This window comes from Esox lucius, chromosome 14, assembly GCF_011004845.1.
Source record: "Esox lucius isolate fEsoLuc1 chromosome 14, fEsoLuc1.pri, whole genome shotgun sequence".
In the NCBI taxonomy this organism is placed as follows: Eukaryota; Metazoa; Chordata; class Actinopteri; order Esociformes; family Esocidae; genus Esox; species Esox lucius.
This window is the reverse complement of record NC_047582.1, coordinates 15974790-15995392: the sequence shown is the minus strand read 5'-3', so window position 1 is coordinate 15995392 and position 20603 is coordinate 15974790. Positions and strand designations below refer to the sequence as shown.

Below are 20603 nucleotides of genomic sequence, written 5' to 3'. Positions count from 1 at the left end.
TTCCAAGAGAAAAGACAAACATGCTCGTTGCCATGTTACTGCCATGTTGCCATGTGCCCTTCATTTATTCAGAGGCCTGCCAAAATAGCTGAAATTACCCTCTTCAACTTCAATTGAATGTATGTTCAATACATTAATTAAACGAAAACTTATTTTTTTACAGTTGGTAATGGAAATGTCTGGTTCTAATCAATGGAATTCCCATCAAAAGTATACTTTACACTCATTAAGACAGACAATTACCTGGAGGTTAACACAATAATTATGTTACTACTTATGACATTTTCATGCTAGGCTATTAATCACAGATTCAGATATGTAAATCCGCATAGAATACACTTTAATATAAACATGTCAAGTGTTTTGCCTAGGGGGTGAGCCAGTGTATTTGAAGATAGGGTTAGAGTTTATCCAGGATTTGAACATTGGACAGAAAAAAAGACAGTGATACATGGCAGGTGACTGTGAAATAACTTCCAGTTTAACCCCTGGTGATGAAAAATTCATGATGTCATGAATTGTCAGTGGATGAGACAGATGGATTTGATGTGTTGTAGTCTGCTTTTCCTCACCAGGTGGCTTGTTGGTTATGAATGAGCTAACCTAATTCAATGCATTTACAAGTGTATTTGACTGGTTGTCATCACAATAAAATAGTTTCCAATGAAAGTTTAGTGTTACAGTGGTGATTTTTAATTACTTAAAAATCATACAATGTGATTTCCTGGATTTTTGTTTTAGATTCCATCACTCACAGTTGAAGAGTAAAATGTACTGACTTCTACATGCTTTGTAAGTGGGAAAACCTGCAAAATCGGCAGTGTATCAAATACTTGTTCTCCCCACTGTATATGTTATTTACAAGTGGAATGAGTAGATGTGCAATGAAGGTAAATGCAGTACAAATGGCAATACTAAATGTGCAATTAAGGCAAATAGAAGAGGACGGAAAGTTAGTATAGTGTATGTTACCAGTGGGATAACAGTTGTTTGGGTACAAATTACAATTTCTAAATGACATTCAAGATGTGCAAATGAGGCAAATTAAGGAGTACTGTAGTAGGGTAGAATGTGCACCCGAGATGCAGAGATAGCAGCACTAATTTCCTAGAGGTAGACATGCGTGTGTAACAACTGTAAAAATGCAAGCACAATGGCAATTCTAAATGTGCAAAGAGGCAAATCAAATGTACAAGGTTTGACATGCAGAGATTGCAGCGGTGAGGTTCCTGAGGTAACCACGTACCTAAAACAACTGAAAACGTCCATTATCAGGCATAGCAAGGCTGTGTCAGAATAGTACAAGGGTGTAATGCAACAAGGTCCAAGAGAGGTGTGGGAGGGTATGGTAAGTGAAGGTCACAGAGTTCACTGAGTTCTCTGGGTCACAGAGTTCAGCAGGGTTACAGTAGATGGGAAGAAACTGTTCCTGAGCCTGCTGATGCGGGACCGAAGAGACTTGCACTGCCTGCCTGATGGTAGGAGGGCAAACAGTTTGTGACATGGGTGTAAAAGGTCCCCGATGACCCTGCGTGCACTGCGCAGATACCGTTTGCTGGAGGTCTGTGGTGGCAAGACGCTGGGCACCAGTGATGTGCTGGGTGGTTTTCACCACCCGTTGCAGGGCCTTCCGGTCAGCTATGGAGCAGCTGCTAAACCACCCTGTGGCACAGTTTGTCAGAATGCTCTCGATTGTGCAGCGGTAAAATTTCACAAGGATCTTAGAGGACAGGCGGGGATTCTTCAGCCTCCACAAAAAGTACAGGTGCTGCTGTGGCTTTTCGACCAAAGCTAAGATGGTGAGGGTACAGGAGAGGTCCTCGGAGATGTGGACACCCAGACATTTTAAGCTGGACACACGCTCCACCTCAGTACCTTCGATGAGGACTAGGGCGTGGCTGCAGCTTTTATCCTAGGCTTGGATGCCCTACCATGTGCTTCTGGGGTCGGAGTTGTAATGTTGTTGTATATTGGTCATTCCTTTCACTTGTCCTTTTAAGAAATTAGATACACAATTTAAATTCAAATAATTGACATCAACCTAAATTTTAACAAATCTTTTATTCCAACCAATGTCGGATACATTTATGTTGTTTCTGGCACTATTTAAATGACATGTAAAGAATAGTGGCTGAACAACAACAAGTTTTGGGTCTGCATGAACGAACCATTCAATTAGCATGTAAGTAGCATCAACAAACAACAGGACAAATATTAAGAAATAAACCAACAACTCAGAAGGCCTTTGAAGGCTAAGATGTATTCAATTCAGAAAGTAAATACCTACTAAACAAACCTGAATTGCACTAAATACTTGGAATAAAATCCTTGTAACTAACAAATCATTGGGACAAGTTGCCCGTTTGTTTACATGAAACTATTTTGTTCTACTTGACACTTGGTAAAGTTTCACTTAATATACTGATCATCATACACAGCAGTGATCCTGTATATTCACTGTAAGTCATTCAATGACTCATTTGAGAAAGGTGTTTTAATGCAAATGTTATTAGAGCAACATCCGTACTATTCTCTTGTCACGTCTTCCGATCCTCCTGCGTCCTCATCTGGTCAGTTGCGGCTCCGTCGGTCGATGTCACTGGCCTTCTAGCTGCCAACTCCCCCATCAATCCCACCTGGTCTGTTAATTGTCTCCTATCATCACACCTGGTTCCGGAAGGCCCGATCAGCCATAACATTATGACCACCTGCGTAATATTGTGTAGGTCCCCGTTTTGCCACCAAAACAGCCCTGACCCGTCGAGGCATGGACTCTACTAGACCTCTGAAGGTGTGCTGTGGTATCTGACACCAAGACGTTAGCAGCAGATCCTTTAAGTCCTGTATGTTGCAAGGTGGGGCCTCCATGGATCAGACTTGTTTGTCCAGCACATCCCACAGACGCTCGATTGGATTAAGATCTGGAGAATTTGGACCTTGAACTCGTTGTGTTCCTCAAACCATTCCTGAACCATTTTTGCTTTGTGGCAGGGTGCATTATCCTGCTGAAAGAGGCCAATGCCATCAGGGAATACCATTACAATTTGGCCCTTGAAAAGTCACTCAGATCCTCACGCTTGCCCATTTCCTGCTTCTAACACATCAACTTTGAGGACAGAATTTTCACTTGCTGCATAATATATCCCACCCCCTGACACGTGCCATGATAACGAGATTGTCAGTGTTGTTCACTTCACCTGTCAGTGGTTATTATATTATGGCTGATCGGTGTATGTTTACTGTAGTACTAGCATAAATGATTACCCCCACCCTAAACCACCCTTGAGTAGCTAAAACCTTTCTGGTTTAGTTTGGTAAGGGAAGGAGAGGACAAGTTGTGCTATTTTTTAAAGGTGTTATTGTCTTGCAAACATTACAGTCAGGCTCTACACAGTGCCCCTTTTATTTTGCATTCAGGTACATGATTAATTAAATATCAATTTGGAAGAGACATATCTTATTCAGTATGATATATACATTTTTATTTCACAATTAAAACTAAATATTTTTAAATTGTAAAATATGGGGAGAAGATATGTAAAGTAGAAAAAATAGCATGCATAAATGCATAAAACTGAGGCATTGACACCAAAAAATTTGAAAAAGTGCAGACTTTCTTTAGGCACAATCTTTTTCCTTTCCAAAGAATCCTTATTGTCTTCCACAGATTCATCAAATAACCCTTTCTAACAAAATCAGGTCTTAGGATGTTGAAGATATTAAGTACAACCTTTGACATACAAATAACCCTTGTCTCCAGAAAATATTTTTGTGTTTGAGATGGCTCTTGGTAGAACTCTATTACTCTGAAAAAAAAAAGTTTAATAAGAGTGTAGGCACACCTGGTGGTCTCCACAGTATTGCGAACATTTTCTGACCAACTTTTCATTTTTATCTGATTGAAAGAGACATTTCTAAACAAAAAGGACACACAATTCCTGAATGCATTTGACTGACCCCTCTTTTTCACATTTAAAAAATGTCATGCCTGTTAGTCTATATTAAGTATGTCACAAGCTTAATTTTGTTTAATAAGATGTTCAGAAGCTTTGTTTTCAAATATTTTTTTTAAATGTATATGACAATTTAAGATCAATACTGTTTTTCAGAATGCAATTAGAATAAAAAAATCACACATTGTATCGAATTACATTTCAAACTAAGTCAAATGTATTTGACTCCTGGACTTTAGTAGGCTGTAGCTCAGTTTCTGAACATCATGGAGACAAATCAACTTGTATCTACCAAATATCAGATGTAGAGTGCATGTTGTCATTGATCAACATAAAACATTATAAAATGTCAAATACACGTTTGAAATGATATAATGTGACTGTAAAATATAAATGAACCAATAAATACATAAAAAGTACAGTCTTCCCACTTGTCATCATATTGTATGATAATGTTCTGAGGGGTTTAGACTTGATAACTGAGCAACTCCCAGTGCCCATGTGCTGCCCAATCACAGCAAACAGTTCATGGAGCAGACCAAGATCAATAAAAATGTAACTGTTGAAGGAAGAGGCCTTTCATTCCATCAATCCATTTTGGATTTATGGAATTGTCTGAAGTTCTGCTGAACAGTTACTTTTTCCAGTTTATGCCTTCCTGACAATCCGTCCACTCTTCCCAGCAGCTCTCCTCCAGTCTCGTCCTCTCTCTGCCCTGCAAGACTGGCTGCTGACTCGCCAGCTGCTAGGGCAAACTCGAGCACTGATGGGCAAAGAGGGATCAGGCTAACAGCTTAATTTAGAATAGCCTATATCATTTGATGCTGAGTAGTAAGTGGATAACAGCCTGTAATGAGAGTGGTCAATATGAATAGATTGCAAATGTGAATGAAAGAATTGCCTTCTTTAGTCTATCAATACTATTTCATTCTAACACACTTGCCGTCAGATAAGCCTTACCTGGCCCTCCACATTGGTATGACGCGTTTGCGGGGTTTGGCGGCTTGCCTCTGGTACTGCATCCAGCCGCAGACCATCTCATGAGCAATCATTATATACAGCAGGAAGATGAGCACAGCGGGATCCATCCGAACAAAACGTAAACCGCGGTTGTGTTGTTATTCAAAGTGGAAAATGGCACAAGCCTGGATACCATTTTTCTGGGAACCGGGAGAACTGGTTTCCTTATTTATTCTCGATAAAAATTATTTGTGTAAATGGAATTGCATCCGAGTTACTCTAAAACCCAGCTCCCCCTATTTCCCGCCTCAAACATCTGTGGATGTATGCGCATTCACTGTACTCCACCCCTGAATAATCTCATCTATACACATGCTACTACAGCCGAATCTGCCACTGCTACTCCTACCTGTGCAGTGCAAAGCCAATTACAATCCTCTTTATTAGAGATGGTATTATCGAAAACAGACGACCATTATACTATTGACCGCTTGACCGTAATACTATTGATGGCACAGAACAGGACATGGATGATGTTGCCGTGGAGACATAGCAGACGCTAGGGGTGTCATTCCCCTGTTCTTCTTTTTACAAATCAATATCTTTTTGAACAGAGCAAAGCCATCTGAACTCTTGAGCAGCTACGAGAAAAAATATGCAGTTTAATTACATAATTATGACTGATAAGACTCATAGAACACAGATTGATCCTTACAAGTTTTAGTGAAACAATTTTGATGTCACTTGTCACAAATATGCAATAAACTCATAAGAAACATACATAAGTATTTATAAAAAATGTTTAACAATGTGGTACATGGGATTTTCTTTTTTAATACAATATTAATAATCTCAAAACATTATCTTAAAGATACATTCCGGATTGTTTAGCAACTGGTTATCCAAGTGGTGCTGTCAACCTAAACAAATCCCCCAAAACTGTGTAAGTATCCAAATCACCAAGACCATGTATGTGTCAATATGTGCCCAATGCCATCAAAACCAGCTCTGTAGTCGATAGGATTTCAAGTTAAATTGCCACTGTGTTAACAATTTTCTACTACATCTAAGTAAGTAGTGGAATTACAATTCTAAGTTGTGGATTAACCATAGTAATGTGTCTTTGTTTCTGAAGAAGGGCCATTAGATCTTCATGCAGTAAGCCATCACATAACATTATCCCTTGACCTTAAACTATATGACTGTCCACCAAGAGAAAAAACTGACTGCAGGACCCAGTCAGTCGAATCTACAATCGCTATGGAGGTGTGTGTATGTGTGTGTGCGCATTTCTGCGTCAGTTGCAAGATGACAAGTATAGTTCTACTGTGATATTGCCTTAAGTTCACAAAGCCACCACTAGGCCGTAGAGTTCCACCTCCCTACCTAAACGACCTGCCTCTCCCTGACTGAGTCCGTGGAGTCCTGCAGATAGAGAAACAAAGATATTAAGAGGCTGCACACAGTACGTAGTATGAACTAGTGAATACAAATAATTTAAATTAAGATCGTGACAAGAACTTACAGGGACGAAACTGTCATTATTGAAAACCTCCACTGCTGTTTGTGTCTGAACTGGAGGCACAGTCACTCGGTTCTGCTGAAAAAGGACAAAGATAAGAAATGTATCAGAACGTCGCTGTGTGCCGTCAGCATTTCACCGGAGGACAATGAGGGGAATATGGAGCCCAAGATGATGGGTAGTGATTCATCAACACAATAACGTGTTTTCATACCAATAACATTCCACTGATATTCCCATAGAGAACTGGAGATGAACAGCAATCTGCCTCGCAGCCACCAGAGAAAAGGTACTTTTAGCTACGCTAACTAATGGAAAACAGGTGACATTGCTTGCAATATTAGCTAGCAAAAACAAAAACATCAGCTATGAGATTAGGAAATTAACCTCACTACTCCGTATAGCTTGTTGTTGTTTTCAAAAATACGATTCCACCAAATACGTAAAAAAATGTCAAATCTGGAAACCTGACGTAGCTAGCTTTGAAAGTACAGAACTCTTTGCTAAATGGTTTTAACAGTCTCTCATGTTGGAAGTCACTTCAAGGGTTTTGGGGGTCTGGATTTGTCCTTTAAGCTTTACAGCTCTTGAACCAAATAAACAAAAATAATCAAGACGTAGTGGCAACATAATACTCACTGGGACGCTTGAGTCATATACATCGTTAATGAACCCTGCTTGAGCTGATGCTGGATGGTCCACAGACTTAGGCATTGCTTTTTTTTCTTCCTGGAGGCGCAGGTAGAAGTAGAGCAAGGCACCCAGAGAGGCCAGTAGAAGCAGTAACACGATGACGGAAGCAGCAATACCCCCACTGTTGTCTGGCTTTGCTGTGGCTGGGACATGTGGTGTTGTTAGACAACGGTTGCTCAGCACGGCCCGGTGCGTGGCAATAGCAAAAAAAGATATTCCTTGCAACTTACTTGTCAGTGGGTCTCTTGCTTCGCCGGCACAGTTGAATCCAATGTCATAGTCGACGTCATCGAGAGCCAAGACTCCTGTTTCTCCTTTGAAACCCTCAAATACAATCTGGCAACAAACAGATGCACATGTGCATAATGAAAGGGTATTGGAGGGCCAGTAGGGAGAGATCTAATTCCAATTCCTTAAGGCACTGATAAGGAAATGACCCTATGTACTGTAGAGTGCTGCCTCAGATGGGACAATGAACAAGTGCCCTCCGAAAAACCATCATGTATTAAGTAAGAGTTAACCCCCTGATGTCATAATTAAATTGCCCAACTAGGCCTATTCCCATCATGGTCACCTAATCATCCCCCTCATTCATTCCTATTTGGTGTAATACTGTATCACTCCTCAGCTCTCTACCCGACAAAGAATGTTTGGTAAACGCTTTGGGGCAAGTTGGTTACAGTTCATCAAGCAACTGGGGTGGCAAGTTACTTAGTAGTTAAATCATCTGACCAGTAACTGAAAGGTTGAGGTGAAACATCTGTTGTTCTGTTCCTGAGCAAAGCGGTTAACTCTAATTGCTACCAGATCATTGCTGTAAATTAGAAAGGGGTTCTCAATGTAAATGATGGCGGCTGAGGCCCGGGGCTGTAGAAAAAAGAACTGTTTGTGTGTGTGTCCGTGCCTTACTACACTTGAGAACCAAAAATCCCCAGTGGGTGGTAAGACAAGCACAATTTATCATAATGTTTAGGGTAAAAGTGTAACATCTGCTCCGCGTGGCACCAGCAGGAGAGTGATGGCAGCAACGCATCCTGAAGACACACCTGTGTCCAATCACTGTTTAGTTGTGTTTATATCCTGTTGTTCACTCACCACACCTCACAGATTATTGTTTGTCTGTTTGTGACCGTGCTGGTGCGCTTGCTTGAATTTAGTAAAAGAAAATAACTTATAAAGAAAACATTTGAATTGTTTGTTTTGTTTTTCCTTTTGGCCTCTCTTTTACGCGCTCATTATACTTGCACCATCACATAAAGTTACATCTCGAGTTAGGGTCAAATGTAGGGTTCATAGAATGGTTAAGATTAAGATTATGTGTATTGGGTTAGGTTAATGTATAAGGAAAATAGGATTTGGCATGGAAAAACCTTTATGAGGTCCCACATGGATAGTAAAACATACATGGTGTGTTTGGTCTTACCTGATACTCGTCAATAGAGGTAATGTCAACATCGAAGCGTTTCCAAACGGCTCCCACCTCCTTCACAGTCAGCAGCTGTTCTAGTATGCCTTTAGACCACCTGAACACTTTCAGATGACTACCATCTGGAAGGACACACACATGGGCTGATATAATAACAATACCAGACTGACAGCGCTAACATCCTCATCATCACCTCTGCCATATAAAAACAGACAGGTTTTTAGAGAGAGAGTTAATATGGTAGTGGTGGTATAAGTCCAGTGATGTAGGTAGGGACTTACAAGTTACTGGTTTGTACGCCCAGAATCGAAGGCAGGTGCCTTTAGTGGAGGGAAGATGAGGACTCAGCAACCAGGCTTTGTAATTGGCTGTGTCCCTGGTGCTGCTGGGGAGGAACAGGAAATGACCTGCAGAATGGAGACAAGGATTTTAAGAATAAGACAGGACCAACTAGAATTTGGATGATCATCTGGAAGATTAGGGGATACCAGAAGGGATGTCACAACAAATACTACAGGGTGTACTAAAGTGATCCCTTTCTTTCTCACCTCTGTTGTTCCCTAGGGTATGGTCATGGTTCGGGGTGGTGTAGTGGGTCTCTGCTTCAGCACTGCTCAGCTCCCAGTCCAACTGGTCAAGCTCAGGGTTCTGAGTGTTAGTCCATCCACACAGGCCACTCTCCAGGTCACACTTGGTACCTGACACCATTGACAGCACAAATCAGTTTGTCTCTAGTCTCTGTTTCTCTCTCTCCAGGTCTACCTCTCTAGGTCTCTCTCACCTGGCGATGGACAAGGGTGGTTGGACAAGGTGATGTCATCAACTGATACGTGAGTGCCTTTGCCACCTGCTCCTTGCACCTCAAACTCCAACTGAAAAACAACAAACATGTTTCAGGATAGTTTGTCACTGGTCTGGTCTAAAACCTCTGGGTTGCTTTATGTACCTGCCAGTCTGTGTTTCTCTATGTAGCTGCCAGTCTGTGGGTTTAAAACCTCTGAGTTGCTTTATGTACCTGCCAGTCTGTGGTGGTGCTGCTGATGTTGCCGTTGCCATGGCGCCAGGTGTCACCCTGTTCCAGACTGTTGGAGAAGATCTTCACCCGTTCTCCTTTCACAGGCTTCATGTACACAGTCAGTGAACCTACAACAAGACACACACACACTGTCTGAGGACATTTCTAGGACACATTATATGACTGAGGGTGGTTATGTAACGTCACAAGCATCTTCCCACCTGGATTCTCTCCCCCCATGTGGTACCAGAAGTAGACACACTCTGTTCGCGCCACACCAATGTGCACAGGGGATGTGAGGGCAGCCACACTGCCCTCTGGGAGGATCTCCACATCACTGTCCACCATCATGTAGTATCCTAGAAAACCAACCACACGACAAGTAGAAGCCATGTTTCTCTGCATCTCCCTAATTCTCTCTAAGGTGTAGTTCAGTGACACTCTCAGTGGATCTCAGTATCTCTCACCGGTCTCTGTCTCCAGCGTGTGGTCTGTTTTTGGCCCGGTTTTGGACGACTTCCAGTTCGTGTGGAGCCAGCGGGCACTGCTGGTGGTGGTGTAGCCACAGCGCTGACCCTCGAAGGAGCACATCCTAGGCGCGGTGCACGGGCGCTTCACAAACGCCACATCGTCTAGTGCCACCCGGCCATCGAAGCCAGAGCGCGCTGCTTCGAAAACCAACTGTGTTCATGAGTCAGAGGAGGAAGGAGAAGAGTGTTACATCGACGTCCACATGAACAGAGACGGCACGTACACCTGTAGTGAAACCCATTCATACTTGGAAGCTAGTTAGCTGCTCAGGTACTGGACAGAGTCCCTCGTGCCAGACGTTGCCGTGGGCGCCACTACGAGTCCACAACAGACTCTCACCACCATGAGGAACACGCGTCTTAACGCTCAGTGCACCTGAGGGGGACAGAGAGAGTGGGGAGATTGAGCGTAGGTGGTTGAGACAGAGACAGAGAAGAGGCAAAGGAAGCAGATGTGAGAGGAAGACGATATGGAGAGAGGAATAGACAGGGGTGAGCTGTTTAGATTGTGTTGAGTGGAGACAGTAGGAACATGAATCCCTCATCCTCACCGGTGTCTGGTCCATAGAGTTTATAATAGAAGGACAGACAGTGTTCGCCAGAGGTCTGCTGTAGACGGTATGATAACAGCCGGCCAGACAGACCCCTTAACGAGGGGCTCCACACGTCTACAGCAAAGCTGTTACCTGTAATCAAAGACGTTATTCATTTAACGTTCATCATTAAATGTAGCATACAGAGGACCGATGTAGAAATCCTACTGTGTCAGGAGTACGATATATGTTCAGTGTAAAACCGACAGGTGTTTTTTTTTAATCCTAGTTAACTATGCCAGGCAGGTGAAGAGCCATGTTCCAGTACCAACACCAATGGAATGGTCCATCCCTGTGAGCAATCTCCAGTCAAAGTTGTCTGTTTGATCCTGGTACCAGCCACACAGTCCCTCTTCAAAGTTACATGACAGATCTGTCCAGAAGAAACAAATAACACAGAAATGAACTGTTGGGATGCTTTTGGCCCAAATGAAATGGCAAATTACCAGTATCATGAGGGATATCTAGAAAAACATTTGTGGAAAGTGGATGTAAATGACTGACCTGTAGGGGAGGACGGAAAATACTGAGCGTGACAGTTGATGAAACGAACATCCTTCACTGTTAATCTGGCACATGGACACAACATCCTGGCACGAGCCAGAAACTCCAACTGGGAGGCAGAGGGGGAATGAAAGATAGAGTCCATAACAAAGAGCAACCACGCCATCAGTAAAGGAATACATCATGGGAAAATAATATTATTTGTTTTCAACAAGGTTCCCCGAACATAACCACAGTCACGTCCAGGGATCTTACCTGAAAGCGGTGTTCCCTGGCTCCGATGATCACTTGGGCCTGCTGGTAGACCCCCTCTACTGATCCTGTGTTCCCACTGACCTCCCACAGTCTGGGCTGACTGCCCAAAAGACTGTCAATCACTCGGATGGACAGCTCACCTGAGGTTGGGGTGGGGGTGAAAAGGGGAGGTGTCACATAAAGAGCAGAATGAACAGATGGATGGGCTGAATGTAAACAAAGGAGGAGCTGCAATAAGAGGGGAAACATGGTCTTGAGCAGAAGAGGAGTTGGCAGTTGGAGGTGAGAGACATTGAGGAGGAGAGGGTTACGGGGGGCTGCTATGTGGTACCGGTGTGGTTGTTCATGCTGGTCAGGGAGTAGGAGAATTGGAGGGTGCAGGCTGGACCAGAGGGCCCCAGTAGAGGTGTGCGTGTCTGGGCCTCAGTGAACTGCTGCCCTGGGGCTTTAGCTACATACAGGTACTTTTCTGAGGACAGAGAACTTGAGATTGAGGTGGTTTGTCGCTATACAAAAAAACAAAACAATTAATACACTGTCAATACACCTTAAAGACATCACAGTGTATTGACATACACGTTATGAAGGTTACCTTGGGTGGTGTCATTCAGCATCCACTGTTGTCTCCCCACACTGCTGTCTGTCCATCCAGAGCTACCTTTCTCATAGGAGAAGTCCCCTACACAAATACACACAGCCACTTAACACTAAAAGTAATGGGACAAATACAAACGTAACCCAGTACGTGGTAAACCCAGAGTACCCACCACACCGGGCCTCATCATCTTTATCCACACAGTCTTCATGAAAGTCACAGATCTTACTGGTATCACTGGTACAAGGATGCCCAGGAGGATCGGGGAAATTGGCTAATGTGCCATTTCCTGCCAGATGAAAGATAAAGGGGAAACAATATGAATAAATAGATCATGTACGCATGTTTGTATGTTTTTACTTTCAAAAAAAGACCCATCATTTGTGTTTATTTGGTTCACCTTCAGAGATACGGCAGTTAGGTGACATCATAATGCTGTCTATGGCAACCCCTCCATACTCTTTGTCTCGGATTGCTGCCACAAACACGAGCTAAGGATGAGATGCAAATGAAAAGCGGGTCACTATTCAGTGGTAACTTACACGGATACTGTCTCCATACAGTGGAACTCACTCAGCATCTGGAAAAGCATCTGGAACATAGAGTACGTCTATGCAGTGCCCCCCCAGTCAACTCACCTGGAAGCTGGTGTTGCTGACAATCTCAACCTCAGCCTTGACCCAGAGGTCCCCTAGGGCACCCCCCCTCTGCCAAACCGGGTAGATCTCAGTGCCTGCCACCAGCACAGACAGACCTCCAGACCTGGGCCCAAACTGATGGGTGTACATCACCATCTACAGGCCAGAAATGGCATTAATTGAGATGCTTTTCCTCACATTAGGGAACATTTTGTGTATATGGGTCATCACAGTCATTGCAGTGACTGAGAGGTGTGGCGTGTCATAATGACTGTCAGAGATGTTCATATGACTGGTTATTTGCTGGTCCACAGAAGAGGTGTGTGTGGGATATACCTTACAAGGATGTGTCATATTGGTGGGTTCTAGAAGTGGGCTTTGAAAGGATGTCCAATCAGATTTTAACCCCTCTTTAGGTACAGTGACATACAGGAAGTGACCTACGGGACAATAACACAAGTTAAAGAAATCTCGCGGATAAATAAAATCCCGACAGGACATTGGTCAATATGTCTCCATAGCATATTAGTCTAGTACCTGATGCGGCGTTGCTGGAGTGGTCTCTACCAGGCCCTTTGTTAGGGTCCGTCGTGGAGATGTCGGTCTGACTGGTCCGAGTCCACTTCAGATCAGAGAGAGTTCTCAGGTCCCAGTTGCACACTCCATCCTCAAAGTCACAACCCCAGTACTCTCCTAACACACATTCAAGTAGTCAACACCAAAGCAACGCAAAGCAGATTTCACTACCAACGAGTTGTTTCATTGTTGTCAGGAAGTGAAGGTGGAATATAGCTTCCCTCACCGCAGTTCATCTCGTCAGTTTTGTCTCCACAGTCATCCGTGCGGTCACAGACCTGACTCTGTTCCACACAGCCGCTGCTGTTACACTTGTGTAACCCAGCAGCACATGACTCCACCGGCACTGAGGACCCAGAGAGAGGCGGTGAGGTGGGTGGAAACAAGTCAAATGTGTGTACTGACAGGGAAGTTAACCCTCCCCGGGACCCAAGGAATGAGAGGGAATGAGAAGACACGCACACGGCAGGGCGCAGTCCAGGAACTGCAGCTGATCGATGGCCACGTCTCCACTCCGCCCCTCTGCGCGTCTGGAGTGAAGGCGGATCTGGAAGGCAGTGGGGATACGTCCCAGGTAGATGGTCGCCTCCCTCCAGCTCCGCACGCTGGTGCTCTCAGGACGCCACACCACGGCCTCCCGGTTGTCCGCCCTAACCACAGAGGCCCAGAGAGGGGCTGACCCGAACCCTGTGTGGCCTGATGACAATACTCCAGTTAAACCTCATCCTAAACATTGCAGCATCTACAAACCATTGAGTCAACAGTGTTTTGGACACGAGGCTGATATCGTTATGTATGTACAATGTATATACACCGATCACCCATGACATTATGACCACCTGCCTAATATTGTGTAGGTCCCCGTTTTGCCACCAAAACAGCCCTGACCCATTGAGGCACGTACTCAACTAGACCTTTGAAGGTGTGCTGTGGTATCTGGCACCAAGACGTTAGCAGCAGATCCTTTAAGTCCGGTAAGTTGTGAGGTGGGGCCTCCGTGGATCAGACTTATTTGTCCAGCACATCCAACAGATGCTCGATTGGATTGAGATCTGGGGAATCTGGGGGCCAAGTCAACACGTTGAACTCGTTGTTGTGCTCCTCAAACCATTCAATTTTTTCTTTGTGGCAGGGTGCATTATCCTGCTGAAAGAGACCAATGCCATCAGGGAATACCGTTGCCATGAAAGGGTGCACATGGTCTGCAACAATGCTCAGATAGGTGGTACGTGTCAAAGTAACATCCACATGAATGGCAGGACCCAAGGTTTCCCAGCAGAACATTGCATAAAGCATCACACTACCTCCTTGGCCATCCATGTAACATGGAAAAGGAAATGCACCCGGCTATCCATGTTAAAAGGAAACGTGATCCATCAGACCAGGCCACCTTCTTCCGTTGCTTCGTGGTCCAGTTCTGAAGCTCACGTGCCCATTGTAGGTGCTATTGGCAGTGGACAGGTGTCAGCATGGGCACTCTGACTTGTCTGCGGCTATGCATCCCCATACACAACAAACTGTGATGCACTGTGTTCTGACACCTTTCTATCAGTACCAGCATTAACTTTTTCTGCAAATTGAGCTACAGCAGCTCGTCTGTTGGATCGGACCACATGGGCCAGCCTTCACTCCCCACGTGCATGACCCTGTCGCCAGTTCACCGCTTTTCCTTCCTTGGACCACTTTTGATAGGTACTGACCACTACAGACCGGGAACACCCCACAAGGTCTGCAGTTTTGGAGACGCTCTGACCCAGTCAACTAGCCATCACAATTTGGTCTGTTTCAAAGTTGCTCAGATCCTTATGCTTGCCCATGTTCCCTGATTCTAACACATTAACTTTGAGGACAGAATGTTCACTCAAGGACAGAATATTCATATCCCACCCACTGACAGGTGCCATCATAATGAGATTATCAGTGTTATTCACTTCACCTGTCAGTGGTCATAATGTTATGGCTGATCAGTGTATAATATATATACAACTCCGGAAAAAATGAAGAGACCACTGCAACTTTTTCTTTCCTTTCAAAAAAGTTGGAAAGGAAAGTTTTGAGTGAGGAACAGAAGCAGTCAATGTGCAGTGGTCTCTTACAGCATATACAGTATCTCACAAAAGTGAGTACACCCCTCACATTTTTGTAAATATTATTATTATATCTGTTCATGTGACAACACTGAAGAAATGACACTTTGCTACAAAGTTAAGTAGTGAGTGTACAGCTTGTATAACAGTGTACATTTGCTGACCCCTCAAAATAACACAACACACAGCCATTAATGTCTAAACCGCTGGCAACAAAAGTGAGTACACCCCTAAGTGAAAATGTCCAAATTGGGCCCAAAATTACAATATTTTGGTGGCCTCCATCATTTTCCAGCACTGCCTTAACCCTCTTGGGTATGGAGTTCACCAGAGCTTCACACGTTGCCACTGGAGTCCTCTTCCACTCCTCCATGACGACATCACGGAGCTGGTGGATGTTAGAGAACTTGTGCTCCTCCACCTTCCGTTTGAGGATGCCCCACTGATGCTCAATAGGGTTTAGGTCTGGAGACATGCTTGGCCAGTCCACCACCTTTACCCTCAGCTTCTTTAGCAAGGCAGTGGTTGTCTTGGAGGTGTGTTTGGGGTTGTTATCATGTTGGAATACTGCCCTGCAGCCCAGTCTCCGATGGGAGGGGATCATGCTCTGCTTCAGTATGTCACAGTACATGTTGGCATTCATGGTTCCCTAATGAATTGTAGCTCCCCAGTGCCGGCAGCACTCATGCAGCCCCAGACCATGACACTCCAACCAACATGCTTGACTGTAGGCAAGACACACTTGTCTTTGTACTCCTTACCTGGTTGCCGCCACACACGCCACACACGCTTGACACCATCTGAACCAAATACGTTTATCTTGCTCTCATCTGACCACAGGACATGGTTCCAGTAATCTATATCCTTAGTCTGCTTGTCTTCAGCAAACTGTTTGCGGGCTTTCTTGTGCATCATCTTTAGAAGAGGCTTCATTCTGGGACAACAGCCATGCAGACCGATTTGATGCAGTGTGCGGCGTATGGTCTGAGCACTGACAGGCTGACCCCCCACCACTTCAACCTCTGCAGCAATGCTGACAGCACTCATATGTCTATTTCCCAAAGACAAACTCTGGATATGACACTGAGCACATGCACTCAATTTCTTTGGTCGACATGGCGAGGCCTGTTCTGAGTGGAACCTGTCCTGTTAAACCGCTGTATGGTCTTGGCCACCATGCTGCAGCTCAGTTTCAGGGTCTTGGCAATCTTCTTATAGCCTAGGCCATCTTTATGAAGAGCACCAATTTTTTTTTTCAGATCCTCAGAGAGTTCTTTGTCATGAGGTGCCATGTTGAACTTCCAGTGACCTGAATGAGGGAGTGTGAGAGCGATGACACCAGATTTAACACACCTGCTCCACATTCACACCTGAGATCTTGTAACACTTACAAGTCACATGACACCGGGGAGGGGAAATGGCTAATTAGGCCCAATTTGGACATTTTCACTTAGGGGTGTACTCACTTTTGTTGCCAGCGGTTTAGACATTAAGGGCTGTGTGTTGAGTTATTTTGAGGGGACAGCAAATGTACACTGTTATACAAGCTGGACACTCATTGTACACTGTACACTTGCTGTACAGTGTGGCAAAGTGTCATTGTAGCAAAGTGTCATTCCTTCAGTGTTGTCACATGAAAAGATATACTCAAACATTTACAAAAATGTGAGGGGTGTACTCACTATTGTGAGATACTGTGTGTATATATCTATATATATATGTACACACACACAGTGGATATAAAACGTGTACACTCCTCTGTTAAACTACCAGGTTCTTGTGATTTAAAAGAATGAGACAAAGATAAATCATGTCAGAACCTTTTCCACCTTTAATGTGACCTATAACATGAACAATTAAATTGAAAAACAAACTGAAATCTTTGAGGGGGAAAAATAACAAATAAAAAACTCACAGTAATCTGGTTGCATAAGTGTTCACACCCTAAAACTAATATATATATATATATATATGTATATGCTGTATATACTGTAGGACTACTGCGTTACCTGAGTCCCACATGAAGTATCGGAGGAGCATTCGACATGATGGAGAAGACTGTTTCATCATTGGAGAAACCATCACAGCAGTCCTGACTGGCTCTGTGTTTAATATTTTGGTCACTCCCATAAACCATCCTAACAACACAACAAACACACTTTGTTTCAGGCAAAAAAAAATGAATGAGCGTAAATGTATACTTGGAGGGAAGGTGCATTCGTGAGCACAGTACATATCTGTGGTGTCAGTACTGTTGAGGGTTCACCTGTGCCTGTCCCAGTGGTGAAGTCAGAGGAGGGTCCGCTGTCAGGCAGTCTGTCCCCTCTCTGACGCCTTTCCCACATGTAGCCCTTTTCCAAGGACTGATCCTGCCAGCCACACATGTCTGGGTTCTCAAAGTCACACACCATCTCCTTCCCTTCATAGCCTGGAGTTTTCCACAAACACAACAGACAATACAGGCAGGCTGGTGTCATATGAAAAACGAAAGCTAGCATTGGAATTTATTTGTCCCTTATATTTATCTTTATAAGTTATTGTTGGTAACCGGCCTAGCTAAAACAAATAAACAAAAAGACAGTGTTTCTGTAAGATTGGTATTTAGTAGGAAAACATATCTAATTGAGTAATTTTTCTGTCTCAGTCAGAGTCAGTGGAGTCTTACCACAGTTCTTCTCATCGCTGCAGTCTGTGCAGTCACAGAAAAAGTCACACTTCATCTCTGGGGCCTGGCAAGCATTCCTCTGTGTGCCAATCACTGCAAAACATCAGTCTCATTGTTGAAAAGAAACTATTTTCACAGCAGAATGTTCTTTTTGTGTGTGCATCAATGCCCCACTAGGATCTTCCTATCTTTCCCTGAGTATGTGCAGTTATTCTCAAAGTCAGCATTTAACCCTTCCTTATCAGACAAGATTCCTGAGGCTCATAATGTAGGCAAGCTCAAGGGCCATACAATTCAGGAAATCTGAGTCGCAAGGAAGACGTTGTTCACCCCAAGGTCTCTGATAGCAGGTGTTAGAGAATGAATGCCATCTCAGCCATCTGGAGTTCACTGGTGTGGTGTCCCAAGCAAATCAACTCAATCTCAACTCCAACCAGCCATTATCATCAGATCAATTCGATATCCAGTATTTTATCATGTTTTTGTTTCCTTTTGCAAAACATTCCTTCATTCTAAGGTGTTGTCTCATGTGGGTCTTGAAGCATTCATGTATCACATCTGCTTATACTAACTCCCTCAAGTGAATAATTAGATAATTCCTTTTTTAATTAACTATTTCATCCCATGTGGAGGTTTCTGTAAATTGATTATACTTTTGTACAGTACATACTTTTCCATACACACTTGTTTTAACATCCCTAAATTCATTGTCATTCATAAAATAAAAAAAACACACATTTTCCAAAGATTAGTCTTTTATCATTATTATTTGTTCTAGTATCTGCTGTGTCCCAACTGGAGGATAAAATAGGAATTTAAAACAATTCTGCATTGCTTAATCAATATCAATATTCAATATATTTACTGTAATTCTAATTATATACCTACCAATTACTTTTATTATTACACTGCTGGCTCAGGCAGGAAGTATTTGCCAGCATCTACACCCTGAGAGACCGCACTCACCTGGCCAAAAGCCATGATTGCCCTTGCAGGTACCCAAAAGAAGTCACAAGAACAAGATAGGCAACTCTGTCTGATACCAACCCAACCAAACTCAGATGGTGGTGAGCCAATTTACATAGCCATATTGGAGGCCCAGTTAATGATAGTACAAATGTTTTGATTTATATCACTTTACACAACAGTTACTACCTGATACATAGAATTGAGATGGTCCAGAGACGTAGAGGTTAAGAAAGAATCCATATGAGACAAGCAAATCAAGTGTATGGAGGTCTATGAGTCTGTCAAATTGAGGCTTATTTCATCAAATTAACATTTGTAATGTTTCAGGTTTTTACAAACTGATATTCATGTATATCGATATATGTTGAAGGATGTACATGCCAACCATTTGAGAAAAAACAACATTATTAGGGAAGTTACAGTTATCTGCCCCCACATAGAAAATCAGATCACATCAGGGAGAATGTGTTCACTTCCGCTAACCAGAAACCTTTTCTTATGCATCCAATTCATCACAATAGGCTATATTTACACAGGCAGACACATTCTGATCTTTTATACTGATTGGCATTTTTATTAAATCAGTCAGCTCTGAAAATAAGCTGGTTGGTTATTGGAAAAGTAATAACGGGAATTGGCCTGCTTGTGTGAACAAAGCTTAGTCATCTGTCCACCACTAAATGAACCCCCTTAATTACTTACACAATAAAGATCTGTTTTTGTGGTGGAACTGTCACTTGTTTTCCCTTGTTGTTTAGACAGTCAGTTCATTAAAAGATTTGACTACATTTAGTGAGTAATTGCACCTAGTCAAACACTATACCATGAAGACTACAGTGTCAGTGTTCTTACCCCAGTGAAAGGTCAATATTAGAACCAGGTCTAATAATTGTCTGTGTAATCCCATGTTGGACCTGCGGATAAGGTCTGCACACCTTCTAACCACTTAAGAGACCGTGACTTCCCCTGCTCTGCTCTCTCTCACACTGACAGATAACAGCTGGACTTTAATCCACCTGCGTACATCGGTCTGCCTTTAGTTGTAAAACAGCAAATTGTACAACTCGACAGGGACATGGCACAGTACTTAATATTATGTTAAACACATTTATCTTTGCTCTTGAATTTACCTTGTGTAAACAGAATACTGTATATTAATTAGATACATCATTTAAATCAGCTGTGACCCATACTGGCATATTTTGTGCCTAAACATGTTGCGTGTTCTTGCAGAATACAGTGTCTAAACATAATGTGATGGGAGTGTGACAGCTCGTACATGTCTGACCTGGATTGGCCCGCCAGCAGAGTAACCGGATGGAAACATCAGAAGTGAATGCATTTCAGTTCACCAAGTTCAGGTCGCCTCATCTGATACCCTCATTTATAGTTATGCATGTACAGATGATTCGCAATTTCAAGTTTAATAGCTGCCAAAGCTATGAACTTTACAGTGAAAAGATAGACAGATGGTATCAGGAGTATCTGGAGAATTGGAAAGATAGGACGTTTTATTTCCCCTGTGTTGCAGCACATTGCTCAACTTAATAACAGTTTTATGACTCCATGACCGGAGATGGAATTACATATTTACTACTTTTCAGGTTCCGGTGGTATATGAT

At 43.2% G+C, this 20603-nt stretch overlaps 1 protein-coding gene and 1 long non-coding RNA gene across 4 annotated transcripts; one reads left to right on the top strand and one right to left on the bottom strand.

Annotated features, from left to right (window-relative positions):
* Positions 1-5686: 5686 nt before the first annotated feature.
* On the bottom strand, positions 5687-20554 carry mamdc4 (MAM domain containing 4). 3 transcript variants are annotated; one of them, XM_034297157.1, is made up of 29 exons: positions 19834-20554; positions 18013-18105; positions 17614-17775; positions 17357-17485; positions 13723-13956; positions 13487-13606; positions 13222-13377; positions 13021-13124; positions 12685-12840; positions 12447-12537; positions 12219-12335; positions 12044-12130; positions 11783-11920; positions 11452-11591; positions 11197-11305; positions 10961-11065; positions 10651-10785; positions 10348-10475; positions 10037-10250; positions 9791-9928; positions 9570-9697; positions 9336-9426; positions 9103-9252; positions 8836-8961; positions 8552-8676; positions 7359-7464; positions 7075-7271; positions 6439-6513; positions 5687-6338 (listed from the first exon to the last, which is right to left on the bottom strand). In XM_034297157.1, exons 1-29 carry the CDS (start codon positions 19886-19888, stop codon positions 6300-6302), a joined length of 3648 nt encoding a protein of 1215 aa, XP_034153048.1. In that variant the 5' UTR covers positions 19889-20554; the 3' UTR covers positions 5687-6299. The 3 variants fall into 3 exon arrangements, with proteins under 3 accessions (XP_034153048.1, XP_034153049.1, XP_034153047.1); XM_034297158.1 differs by having other exon boundaries at positions 6439-6510; XM_034297156.1 differs by lacking the exons at positions 5687-6338; positions 6439-6513 and having other exon boundaries at positions 6893-7271.
* On the top strand, positions 6353-11000 carry LOC117595573. Its single transcript, XR_004576818.1, has 3 exons — positions 6353-6724; positions 9311-9384; positions 10922-11000. It is a non-coding gene; the product is annotated as an uncharacterized LOC117595573 (long non-coding RNA).
* Positions 20555-20603: the final 49 nt, after the last annotated feature.

What these genes read in the sequence shown, in the direction of transcription:
- mamdc4 (XM_034297156.1), bottom strand. Translation starts at nt 19,888, where the DNA reads ATGGGATTACACAGACAATTATTAGACCTGGTTCTAATATTGACCTTT. An exon ending in AATATTGACCTTTCACTGGG is followed by an intron (nt 18,106 to 19,833) that starts GTAAGAACACTG and finishes GATGTTTTGCAG; the next exon opens with TGATTGGCACACAGAGGAAT. An exon ending in TTTTCCGTCCTCCCCTACAG is followed by an intron (nt 11,066 to 11,196) that starts GTCAGTCATTTA and finishes TCTTCTGGACAG; the next exon opens with ATCTGTCATGTAACTTTGAA.